Source organism: Musca autumnalis, unplaced genomic scaffold (genome assembly GCF_047663935.1).
Source record: "Musca autumnalis isolate F117 unplaced genomic scaffold, ASM4766393v1 scaffold_2, whole genome shotgun sequence".
NCBI lineage: Eukaryota > Metazoa > Arthropoda > Insecta > Diptera > Muscidae > Musca > Musca autumnalis.
This window is the reverse complement of record NW_027411755.1, coordinates 69,419,155-69,432,330: the sequence shown is the minus strand read 5'-3', so window position 1 is coordinate 69,432,330 and position 13,176 is coordinate 69,419,155. Positions and strand designations below refer to the sequence as shown.

Below are 13,176 nucleotides of genomic sequence, written 5' to 3'. Positions count from 1 at the left end.
TCACCCACTAAACTTGCCCCCGATTGGCGGGCGCCCTCCATTACACCATCCACAATCTCCTCAGCCAGTTCCTCATCCAATTGACCACAGGCATAGTAACTGGCAAATGTAAACGGCTCTGCACCATTGCATAAAATATCATTAACACACATGGCCACCAAATCTATACCCACTGTGCTATTACGCCCCGTCTGCTGGGCAATTTTAATCTTAGTACCCACACCATCGGTGCCCATAATTAAAATGGGATCTTTAAATGTTTTGGGCACCTCCGTTAAACGCCGACCATTCTGGGCCACAAACGATTCGGTTCGCTTTTCAGCATTAACTATCAGCAATCCTTGCATTTCGTGAAAATTGGGTTCCGAAAGTTCACCATCATTTGCCACCTCATCAAATAGAGTTTTGGTGTGTTTTTCCAAAACTTCAACGAAATTCTTCACCTCAATTTGTGAAGTTTTTGGACATGTATTAATGCGACGCTTAACAACACCCAACACTTTGGCACCCTTTAGACTCTTCCACGCTGTCGAACCTTTGTGTACTATCATAACCAAACCAATGCCACAATTGAGAGTCTGCAAAAGAGTTGCGGGCGAAAGTTGGAGTCTTGTGGCCAGCCAGGCATATACTTCGGGTACAGTAAGATCACCAAAGTCCAAAGCAATTTCATATTTTGAGGGTAGAATTCTGGCAACATTTGGAATTAACCCGGATGTTATGTGGGCTACGGCTTTGACGGTATCGGACTGTAGTAGTTGTAGGACTTCTTGGACATAGAGGCGTGAGGGTTCAGCCAAATTTTCTCCTGAAAAATGTTAATAAAACATAAAATAGAAATATTGTTGTAATTTGTACCTGACTGATTTTACGAGAGCCATTTAGTAGCTCCTTCTAATCTATTCGGGCCCACTAAGTTATTTTACTATTCTAATCGGTCCTTTAAGTGTTCTTCCTATTTTACCCAGGCTTTTTAAAGATTTCTTCTATTTGAGGGGTGCCCTCGTTTGGGCCCCTCCAATTCTATTATGTACTCCACATATTCTGTTCGGGTGCTTTAAGGGTTCTTCATATTCCGGTCGGGTACTTTAAGGTCTGGTCGGACCATTTAAAGACTATTTAATCTCCTACCTTTATTTTCGTAGAGCTCTTAACTAGCTCCAAATATTCAGTCTGGTATTTTAAAGGCTCTATATCTTTTATAAGAAATTTTAATAAGCTTCTTCTACTTCTCCAGTCGCGCTTTTATAAACATCACATATTCAAATCGGGTCCTTTAAATTTTCTTTTAATAATTTTAAGGGCTCCACTTTCTCTGGTCGGGCCATAAAAATGCTCTCATAATGCAGAAATGTGGAGGATTCGGAACCACAAAGCTACTGGAATTAGTTGAGTAGGTCGGCAGGGCACTTTAAAAGGTGCAGTGCTTCGTGCGGCCCAGTACCGCATGTGGGACAACCCAAATGTAGTTGAGCCAAAACTACTCTAGTTTGTCGTGGCAGCTGACGATCTTAGGTGATGTTCCATTTCCGGGGATTGGAACAGAAACGGCTGGTGTTAAGTGGATTCTGACGACGATGATGATTCACTGGGGGCTGTGTTTACGCAGCATGCAGCAACATAGTCGCTCAAATGAACCAGACCATAGCAACCCCTGAGATGCACCCACTCCAGACAAGTATTGCATTTCACTGAATTTTGAGAGTGGTGGATGCGGATGTGAAAAGCCGAGCACATCCAGAGCTTTCCTCCTTTTCGGCAGGGACCAATAAAGAATCCGGAGCAGACATTCCGGTTTCTCACAGAAAAACAATGGGAACCGCTGGCAGGAACGCTGTAGTTGTGTGGTTCGGAGTAAATCCGGTGTCAAAGAACCGGCCACCGTGGGATTAGCTTTCATGGCGGGCCTTTCAATGGCTCCTCCTATTACAGTCGGGGCGTTTTAAGGCTCCCCTATTCTTTCGGGCTCATTAAATGCTCTCCTTTTGTAATGGCATCCTTTCAGGTTAATCCGGTGTCGAAGAAACTGCCGCCGTGGGGTTATCTTTTCTCGTCGGTTAATGTAAAGGCTCCTCGTATTCTTTCGGGCCCTTTACAGGCTCCTCCTATTTTTTCAGGGCATTTAAAGGCTCTACTAATTGTAATCACACTCTTTTAAGGATTCTACGTTTACCGTCCCTTTAAAGGCTCCTTCCATTCTAATTGAGTTCCCCATGAGCTCCAAATACTCTATTTGGACCTATTATGAGCTCTCATAATCTAGCCGAACACTATAGCATGCCTTCTTTACTAATTGAGCTCATATGAGCTCCACTTATTCGTTTATTATATATTTTTTATTTTAAGAGCTCCCACCTCTATTGTGGTCGGGACATTTTAAAAGTTCTTCCTATAGCAGTCGGCCGATTTAAAGAATACTATTCTGATCGGGCCCTTTAAAGAATTCTTCATAGGCTTCACCTATTCTAATCGAGCCCACTTATGAGCCCCGAGTAACCTATTTAGACCTCTTATGACCTTTTCATATTCTAGGCAGACACTTTAGAGATCTTCCGTTTTTATTGGATCCGTTAATGACTGCTTCTTTTCTAAACGAACTCTTTTATAAAATCCATGTATTCAGTCGGGTCCTTTAAGGCCTCTTCATATTCTTTTAATGGCTCCTACTGTGGACGGGGCTTTTAAAATCTCCTCCTGTTGCAGTCGATTCCTTTCCCTCCTGTTCTTTCGGGACCTTTAAAGACTCCCCTATTGCAATCGCACCTTTTTTAAGAATTCTCCTGTCCCGTAGGTTCCTTCAAAGGCTCATTCTATTATAGTTTAGTTCATTAGCTTCTAATAATCTGGCCCTGATTCTATTCTAGACGAGCTCGTTTGAGCTCCTACTATTCTGGTTTAGCCTGTTTTTGTCCTCTTATGAGCTATTTCAACTGCTAAGAACTATTTTTGCCAAATTAGATGCCACCATCGCTTCTTGAAAAATGTTTTGTGTTAAAATTTCTCGCTTACCCAATGTCTTTTCCTTATCACCAAATTCCGATTTTGCCGTCAGATCAAAACCTTGATTTTGTAAACTTGTTAAAACGGCATTATAGCCACCACAGTGGAGGCCAGATGATGGCAAAGAGATTAACAAATCGCCCTCTTCGTAAAGTTCATATTTTGGCAATTCCTTGCCCTTTTCCACGATACCAACACAATAGCCGGCAATGTCGTATTTTCCAACTTCATAAACGGAAGGCATTTCAGCAGTTTCACCACCTTTATTTTGCAACCCAAGAAAAAGAGAAATGAACTTTCAGAAATAAATTCCAAAACAATGCATAAAATCTAACTCACCCACAAGGGCACATTTGGCAGCACGACAACCCTCCGAAATACCCTTGACTATTTGTGCAGCCACCGGTACTTGTAGTTTGCCACAGGCAATATAGTCCAAAAAGGCCACTGGTTCAGCGCCGCATTCCAAAACATCATTTGCACACATGGCAAAGAGATCATAACCCAAATTCTCATAGGTTCCCAACGACAAGGATAGTTGGATTTTAGAACCCACACCATTTGTGGCCTCGCAAAGCACGGGGTTTTTGTAGCTTAACTAGAAGAAGGTCAAGTGGAATGTTAAAAAGAAATGTGAATGGTCGTTTCTCCCTCTTTGCCCCTTTCGTATTACCTCCTTCAAACGGAAAAGACCACCAAAACCACCCAAGCCCCCAATAACACCTGGCCTATGAGTACCACGTGACAATGGCTTAATGCGTTGTACCAAATCATCACCCGCATCTATGTCCACACCGCTGTCTTTATAAGACAGTGATGGTTGGGAAGATTTTTGGCTAAATGAAAAGATGAAGAGATTTTTAAAAAATTAGTACAAAAATTTTATTTTCATGTTTTTTCTTCTTCAAAATTCATTGAAATAATTACAATTTAAAGGCTTTCTCAGCAATATCAGTACGGAATTGAGCTCCAGCTCCGGAAAATGTTATATTCTGGCAAATTTTTGTGGAATCTTGAGCTGCCAGCTTCAAGTCTTTGCGTAGGGTGACAGCAATCAATACGCGGCCGCCATTGGTGACAAATTTTCCATCAGCATTTACACCCACACCACTGTGGAATATAATCTGATCTGAGGTGTTGGCTGGAATGCCTGAAAATAAAAGACAGAACATTTATTTTAATACAAATACGTCCTAAGGAAATGACAATTATACTATTTAAAAAGACATTCAGAATTAGTTCAGATTTTCCTCAGACTTGTCTGAACCCACAAAAAGTTGTTCTAGAACCATACTTTTTTAGTATTATTTAGAAGCAATTTTTTAAAGAAGCAAATGTCAATTCTATTGTTTTAAAAATCATTCAGAATTAGTTCAGAGTTTCGTCAGACTTGTCTGAACCCAAAAAAGTTGTTCTAGAACTATACTTTGTTTAAAGTTTTATTTAGAAGCAATTTTTGAAAAAAGTAAAAGTGAATTCAATTCTTTAAAAAGGTCATTCACAATTAGTCCAGAGTTTCGTCAGACTTGTCTGAACACACAAAACGTTGTTCTAGAATATACTATACTTTTTTATAAAAGCAAATGTCAATTAAATTATTTAAAAAATCCATTCAGAAATAGTTTAGAATTTCATCAGACATGTCTGAACCCACAAAAACCATGTTCTAGAACAATACTTTGTTTTAAGTTTTATTTAAAAGCAATTTTTCAGAGAAGCAAATGTCAATTAAATTATTTAATAAGTCATTCAGAATTATTTCAGAGTTTCGTCAGACTTGTCTGAAGCCACAAAAAGTTGTTCTACAACTATACTTGGTTTTAAGTTTTATTCAGAAGCAAGTTTTCAGTGAAGATCTCAACCTTTTTATACTTACCCTCAATAACACATCCCTTGGTCGATGTTTCCGGATAACCCGCACTGGCCATAACAACACCCACAGCACTAACACCCTGCCTCCATTTCAAGTTTACATCCTTCAATTTATTGTGGCAGCAGGCAACCATAACCTCATATAAATCACAATCCAAGAGAGGTAAAATAACTTGTGTTTCAGGATCGCCAAAACGGCAATTGAATTCCAAAACCTTTGGACCATCGGGTGTTAACATCATGCCGGCATACAAAACACCCTTATAATCAATACCCTCTGATCTTAGACCATCGACGGCTTGTTGCAAAACACGATTTCTAACCAATTCCAATTGTTCGGGCGTAATCAAGGGGCATGGACAATAGGCACCCATACCACCGGTATTGGGTCCCTCATCTTTCTCCTTCAAACGTTTGTGATCCTGGGCCGGTAACATTGCCTGGACACCATGATTGTCGACAAAGGCCAAGACGGATACCTCCTCGCCGCTTAACAACTCTTCAATTACCAAAGTTTCACCAGCCGAACCATATTTTTTGCTACCCAAAATTTCATCAACAGCTTGACAGGCCTCCTCGACATTTGCGGCCACTACAACACCTTTGCCGGCTGCCAGACCAGCGGCCTTAACTACCAAAGCTTTGTAGGGGGCACTAGAGGTAAAAAAGAGATGTTAATTCAAAATTTTGTTGAAATAATCACAGTTACTACTTACTTCTTAATAAACTCCTTGGCCTTGGCGCAATCGGTGAAGGATTCATACCGTGCAGTTGGTATATTGTTGCGTATCATAAAATCCTTAGCCCATTTTTTATCCGATTCAATTTGTGCACCCTTTTTACCCGGTCCAAAACAGGGTATACCAGCATTCTGTAAGACATCGCCCAAACCATTGGCCAAGGGATCTTCTGGACCCACAACAACCAAATCGATTTTATTCTCCTTGCACCATTTTGCAATTGCCTGAAAGAGGGGGAAAAATTATTGAGGTTGGAATTACAATCGGAAAAATGAGAATAATTTCCTAATAGGATCTTGAAATCTGGGATATCTAAGTGTTGCAATTGTAATGCTATGCGACTGACCTGAGAGAAGCCTCACCCTAATGGTTTCATAATTTGTTTTTGATCGAGGGTCGTCTCAATACTTTAGAAAGCATTTAAAGTCGTTAAAGGCGCAAACTCAATCAGCTCTTCCCGTGATCGCTTTCCAAATTATAGAGGAAAACGCCGTCGGAAGTGCAAAAAGGTTATCGGATTCCATTATAATTTGACATTTGCAATGTGAAGAAAGCAAACGAAAAATTAATTGAGTTTGGGCCTTAACTGCGAGAATAAAGAATCAAGAAATGAAAGTAATCTCAGGGACATTCTGATTCCAGACGAGGTGGATCAGAGCAACGCACGCTTCAGTGACTTCATTTTGTATTAGTTAATTTAATAATTAGCTCTTTGCGAAGGGCAGAAAACTGTCAACCGTGCAGTTGCTGAGATACAATTCGATCTGATAATCTCATTATGAGAATCACCCAATTCAATGGAGTTCGACACACTATTGAAGGCAGATGCAGAAGCAGGACAGAAGAACGCTGGACTTGTCATAAAGTTTCTGGCGTTGGAATTCGTCTCCTTTCCGCGTCGAAGAAAGTCATTCTTGCTCTGGTTCTTTAGTTTGCTTGACTTTCATTGCAGCCAACTTCACTAGAATATCCTTCTTCCACCTAATTCAATGCAGTTCGACAGGCAACTGAAGTTGGAAGAGAAGTAAGACAGAAGAACGATTGACTTGCCAAGAAGTTTCTGATCTTGGACTTCGTCTCCTTTTCGCGTCAAAGAAAGTCATTCTTTCTCTGGTTCTTTGGTTTGCTTGACTTTCATTGCAGCCAACTTCACTAGAATATCCTTCTTCCACCTAATTCAATGTAGTTCGACAGGCTACTGAAGTTAGGCGAGAAGCAGGACAAGAACGATGGACTTGTCATAAAGTTACTGATTTCGCGCTTCGTCTTCTTTTCCCGGCAAAGAAAGTTATTCTTTCTTTAGTTTGCTTAGCTTTCATTGTAGCCAACTTCACTAGAATGCTCTTCTTCGACCTAATTCAATGCAGTTCGATAGGCTACTGCAGTTAAACGAGAAGCAGGACAGAAGAACGATGAACTTGTTATAAAGTTTCTCGCCTTGGGCTTCGTTCGTTTCCTTTCCGCGTCGAAGAAAGTCATGCTTTCTCTGGTTCTTTAGTTTGCTTGGATTTCATTGCAGCCAACTTCACTAGAATATCCTTCTTCCACCTAATTCAATGCAGTTCCACAGACTTCTGAAGTTAGACGTGAAGCAGGACAGAAGAACGATAAACTTGTCATAAAGTTTCTGGCTTCGAAAAAGGCTTTCTTTCTCTGGTTCTTTGGTTTGCTTGGCGTCCATTGCACTAGAAAATCCTTCTTCCGCCACATGCTTTCTGTGCGACATTTGGATACCCTCGCTGCAATTTAAGTAACACTATGCGGCTTCTTTAAGTTTCCCTAATATTTTACTAGCATCATTTCTCAACCTCCACACATCTGGTTCAAACATAAAAAAAGATACGGCCGAACTTTCTGCTGTCACCTCATTTCGTTCGGTTTCAGTTGAAAAAAGGGCCTTATTCGATTTCTTAAAAGCTTCTTGTTTGACTGTTAGTGTTCCTTCCTGGACTGACCTAGCTTCTTCAACTTCAAGCAGAGCTCTTCTTTTTCATGGCAAGATGGGATGCATATTCTTTATCTTTCTTGGTATCTTCTTTCTCGGTTTTTCCCATGAAGTCTTCCATTGCTCAAGCCTTGTGCGGATAAATCTCCGGCGTAAACATTTGTATACATATAATGCAGTCAGATCGGACCGTTATAATATGGTTTCAGATAACTGATAAAGATCTTACATCCGATCTTAATATCTGTTTTTCATTGGCCGGTCCTTCGGCTGCCAACTTATCTCGTTCGGCTTCAGTTGAAAGATGGACCTTTCTTCCTGGGCTGTCATAGCTTATACAGCTTCGCGCAGAGTACATTATTAAACTGTTCTCTTTTTGTCTGCAAAGTTCCAAATCCTTCCAAAACAGTAGGATATAGGTATCAAGAACTAAGCCTTGTGCGGATAAATCTACGGCGTAAACAGTTTAAAATATAATGCAGCGCCCAATTTTGAAAAATGTGTACAACTATGAAGATGTGGAAAGGAAATACCAAAAAAAGGTTCACAAGATGCCCAGGAGGCAAACAATGCACTACAATCACTCAGAGAAGAAAGACGTATTGTCTTTTTAGGAATATAGGAAAAGAAGATTCAATCATGCTGCGTCAGAATGAGAAGGCAGCAAAAATTGAAGATGAAATAGAGCGACTTCTTAATAACATCAAATTAGCAATTGCAGAGATTAACGAAACCCAGTCTGAGGAGTACCATGAAAAAATCTGAGTGAACATTGGAGAAATTAAGGGCAATGTACTACACCTCAGTAAGATTATCGGCAGGGAACCCTCGTCCATCACGATAAGAGAGTGCAAGTTGATAAGGTACCCAACCTTCATTAGGTGAGGGATAGCCTGGAGGAAAAAAAGCGGCAATTAATGTCCTCCTTATTTGTTCTAGGAAGAACTAACACAGGTGATGAGGGAGAAACCCCTCAGGGGATGGAACGTCGGTCGCGGTACCATAAGACCGGCCCTTCCCAGACAGGACGCCTTGGTGGATGATGCTGTGGATGAAGAAATGGATCATTCTCTCATATCCCCAAACGCCAAGAGTAGTAAGGCCCGGGAGAGAAAGGATAGACACTGCAATAAAAAAGCTATGAATTATTGCCCCAAATTTGTGTAAAAATCCCCATGAGAAATCTCACAGGTTGAATTCCGGGAGATAAGGATGAAGCATTGCTTCAACAAGCGCTTTGAAAGGAAGAACCCTCACCTTGAAGCGTTCGCTGCCTGTCGAACAGATTCCGTTTTCTGTCCCTGATGCAGTCACCAGTTCAAAGACTTCTTTGACTACACCGGAGCCAATCAAGATAAAAAACCGGTGGTCTCAAGCTGTCCGGATCTCTTGCGGCGAGATTCCACATGACCACTCATATCTGCGAAACTGATCGCCCCAGATGACCTTCTGATAGCAATCATTGATAAGTCTGATCCTGAAAGTCTTCTGAGGAAGGCAGAAGGTCTTCTGAGGAAGGTGATAATTTCTGGTGACGTGTGTGAAAGAAAGACGAGCATTGACAGGATAAGGAATCGCGAGATTTCCGAGAACTGGCCGCGATTTTTATTGCTGAGATCCCATCCAGAGTTGCAGCTACGACATGGTGCCAACTCCCGAATCGAATGTGCAACAGGTGTTGAAGCTGATCCGAAAACAAACTAGGGCCCTCCAGACTGATAGTTGGATAGAATGGGGGTGGTACGGTGATGAAGTTCACAACGGGCAATGGAAGCTATATTAAGGTTTGTAAGAGAGAGATGAACTTCGGATTGGTTTGGCTTCAGTTCCTCATCCAGTAGTCGCTGTAAGGAGTGTAGGCAGCAGGGTCTTTGCTTGGTGCAAATCAACCTGCACCATTGTATGGCGGCGGTTACCGAATTCCTTCTCTCCTTGCTTTAGAGAAGAAACGTCTAAATCTTTTTCAACTCTACAATTACAGTGATGGCAACACGACGGTAGTGAGGTTGGAAGTAGGCTCGGGAATAGCCTAGGTGATAAACTCGGCCTATATTTCCGACCAACCAACTCAATTGGTGAGCAAACTAATGAACGAGACCTCGGTCAGTTGCAGTTTATTAATGGGCTGCGATGCAAATGGTCATCACTTCCCCTGGGGAAGCAGTGACACCATATACTATAACTAATAATCTATGAGTATGCAATAAGAAAGATACGGCCAAAGAGGTTATAGACCTTACAATTACAAATATGGAAGATACGTCTATCGGAGGAATGGACCTTATCAGATCACATTTTCAGGTATCGTATAGAGGTAGCTCGGGTTGCTAGGAGAAGTTTTGCACATTAACTTATTCTGATAGGAGAGTTCAGCCAGTCTGGTGGAATGTAGAACTATATGACTTCTGAAAGGTTGACAGGAGGGCTTAGGTTGGTCTAGAGGTTTTCGCTTATACCTTTGGACCTCTCAACATCATGAAGAAGATAGCCCTCGTGGGGAAGCTTAAACACCAGAACGTGGCAGGTATACTCAGAGCGGTACCGGTGTACCGGTAAAACCTTCGTCTCCTCATGAAAATGGTCCAGTGATCTCTTAAGGAGGCACGCTGGAGCAGTCCTCAGGCAGCATTTTGCCAGGTCTGAATATTCTTCCACTGCGTAGCGCTAACATTTGCATACCACACACTGGTGCCACATAGCTTGTCACAGACCAGTCTGTCGCTTTATAAGAGGTCAGCAGGGTTTCTTTGTGAGCACGCCAAGAGCTGCCGGCCAGCGACTTGGAAACCCTTGTGCCTAATTCTGATATTGTCGCAAATGGTTTAAACGGACGACTTAAATATGCTATCGAACGTTACACCCAATATTTTGGGGTAGTTTGCGGTCGGAATCAGAGCACCATCGACCAATATGTTCAGGGGGAGCCTCTCATAATTGGGAGGAGTAGTCTCTCTAGGATCTTCGCTACTGTCGACAGAAGGAAAATTGTCTTGTCCCTCTCTCGGTGTGATCTATAAATTGCTGATCAAATAACACGCATACCTCTATAGATCTGCCATTCTCACGCCATTGAAAGTAACAGCCGTTCTTTTATCTTACTTTCCCAATTTAGTTAATCCTGTACCAATATTGCATTGCTTCAGGTGGTCTAGCGACTTTTCCGCTTATGCTAGTTTTTTGACTTCGAAAGTAACTTCCAAAACTCTTGGGTCCTCAGGGATCGTAGTCCCTAGTCCCATCGCCTCTGTTGGGCCGCTGCTGAGTTTATGTTCCGGAAATTTTTCTCAGCTACCCGAGGTTCCGAAGGTATGGACAGCTTTCTGATATAATGCCACTCCCATGATGAAAACAATATGCGAACATAAACACATAATTGTTTAGGAGACGGCCATTGGTCGAAGATTCCTCACAGTTAATTCATAGAACCGGACGCCGTTGTAAATACAGTAGTTACCTCTTCGCACTTAGGGTAAGGATGGATGTGAAGGGTACTGTTAGCGTGGATGCCACCGTCCCCTGTGGATGCTGCACTCATACTAACAGTAGTCGGTAGATAGAATCCCAACCTCGAGACACACTCATGAAAAATGATCAGTCACAATACGGAGAATGGGGGGTCTTTTAATCAGGATCTCAAAAGACACTCAAGGACAAGAGTATTTAAGGATGCGTGAAGGTAAGGTGAAACCTTAATCACGTGTTTTAAAAGTGTTTAATTTTTCTACATTAGTTGTGTTCCAGAACTAAAAAGTTTATACAATTTTGATGATATTTGTACATTTAAAGCGTTGTTCCCTTACTCCAAAAAGTTGCAAAATGTTCATTTTTCTTTAAGCGAAAATGGAGCTGAATAGCGTTCTCATTAGAAACATTAGTTTGTACAAACTTTTACAAATTGCAGTTCCATAACAAACTTGTTCAATAAAAGAGAAATGAGAAGTAGTTGCAAGTACTTGCAACAACTTGCAAGAACTTGCAAATACTTTTTACTTGCGAAGTTATCGAACAGGCCTATTTTCTATAAATGTTTCTTTCATTTTTCTTTCATTTTTCTTCAAATTTTTATGTGGAATTCATTTTTACCACTTCGTTATGTTACTGTTACCAAAAAAAAGTGCGGGAACACACTAAATGTTTCATGCCCAACTATTATGTCATCTTCGTAATTCATAAAACCATTTCTTTAAAACTCCAAAATCCCTCACTTTAATGAAAAAAGAAACAACATCAACACTCTTTGATAGATGGTTGTTGTGATAAATGTTTTGTTTTTGAAAATATTTTAGCGTTGATTGATCTCTTTTGGTATGTATTTGGGAGTGGAACCTACCATACATACATTCATATAAATGTGTACACAATTTATATTTATTTGATTTACAAACCCTTTTTTGCAGTTCATAATCATCTCGAATTTCAATCTAATTTATGTTTAGATAGTAGGTATGTACAAAACTTTTACGGAAGTTCCAAAATGGTAGCAGTAGCGAGACAAAATTTTAAACAAAAGACCAATGAACTTTTTATGATATCTGAGAAAAAGGCACACACTAAAGATTTATGGCCCAAGCATAACAAATTACACACTTTAAGCCAAATATGCCACAAAACATATAAAAGAAAATATAGTCTATAAAACCCTGAACTTGAGTCGTTAAAACACACAATTTGCATAATTTAAATATAATTTAAATTCAGTTGCATTAGTTTCAAATTGAATTTTGTTTCCAAAAGAACTTTCTTTTTCTTCGTTCAAAGCTAGTTTTGAAATAATCGGCTTAATATAAGTTTTATTTTTAATTTGGCGACATTCTAAATTAAAAAAAAATCATATTATTTTTTAGATGATTTCATTCATTGTTTTTTTTTTTTTCTTTTGTTTGTCACCATCTTTTCTATTATGCTCTACTACCATTATAATCCTACAATTTATTTGTGAATGTCGTTTGTCTTTTGATGACAAAGTGACATAAAATTTCTTAATTTTTATTTTTTTATTACGGAATTTCCGATGCAATTTCGGATAAAACAATTCATGTTGGTTGTATCAGTCAATTGTTTCGAAACAAATGTACATATACACACAAGTATGTCGTTCACAACCAATTGAAGATGCTTCTAAAAAATTTAACAACTTTATTTTTAACACCTTTGTTTTGAAAGTATTCTACTAAATACGAAATTTATTGAAGCAATGAAATAATTAGTCGTAAACTAAGTAAAAATGTGAAACACTATCCAATAGAAAATTTGAATCAGTGATTTTGCAATCCTACGATTTTCTAAAAAATTATTCTTCATTATGAAGTTTATGTCTTTTTAAATACATTTCGCTTATTTGTCTTGCTTAGAAACTATTTTTATAACTTTAAGTGATACCTATTAGCTAAACTCGCATCTATTAATGTCCCAACTGCTTTCGCCTCCACTGCATTTACCATATTAGGCTCCCAGCAACTACTGAGTGACATTTCGTAGATTTCGATAACTGATAGCTATTTTAGTACTACCTTAACCATATGTTAGCTTGACTCCAACTAAATTTTGTTTCTTAATTTGAGTGTTCATACCATCATTTTAAGATATTAAAGCCTTTTTTAAGAAGTTATGTTTCATTTT

The 13,176-nt window shown here is 39.8% G+C and overlaps 1 protein-coding gene across 1 annotated transcript in view; it reads right to left on the bottom strand.

The window, feature by feature from the left end:
• The window catches only part of Gart (trifunctional purine biosynthetic protein adenosine-3 Gart), a 57,724-nt gene that overhangs the window by 1,560 nt on the left and 42,988 nt on the right, over window positions 1-13,176 (bottom strand). The window contains exons 2-8 of the mRNA XM_073967873.1: window positions 5,589-5,836; window positions 4,877-5,526; window positions 3,928-4,150; window positions 3,674-3,836; window positions 3,340-3,598; window positions 3,010-3,261; window positions 5-808 (exon numbers count right to left, since the gene is read on the bottom strand). Of these exons, the coding sequence (XP_073823974.1) occupies window positions 5-808; window positions 3,010-3,261; window positions 3,340-3,598; window positions 3,674-3,836; window positions 3,928-4,150; window positions 4,877-5,526; window positions 5,589-5,836 (2,599 nt within the window). The remainder of the gene's footprint in view (window positions 1-4; window positions 809-3,009; window positions 3,262-3,339; window positions 3,599-3,673; window positions 3,837-3,927; window positions 4,151-4,876; window positions 5,527-5,588; window positions 5,837-13,176) is intronic.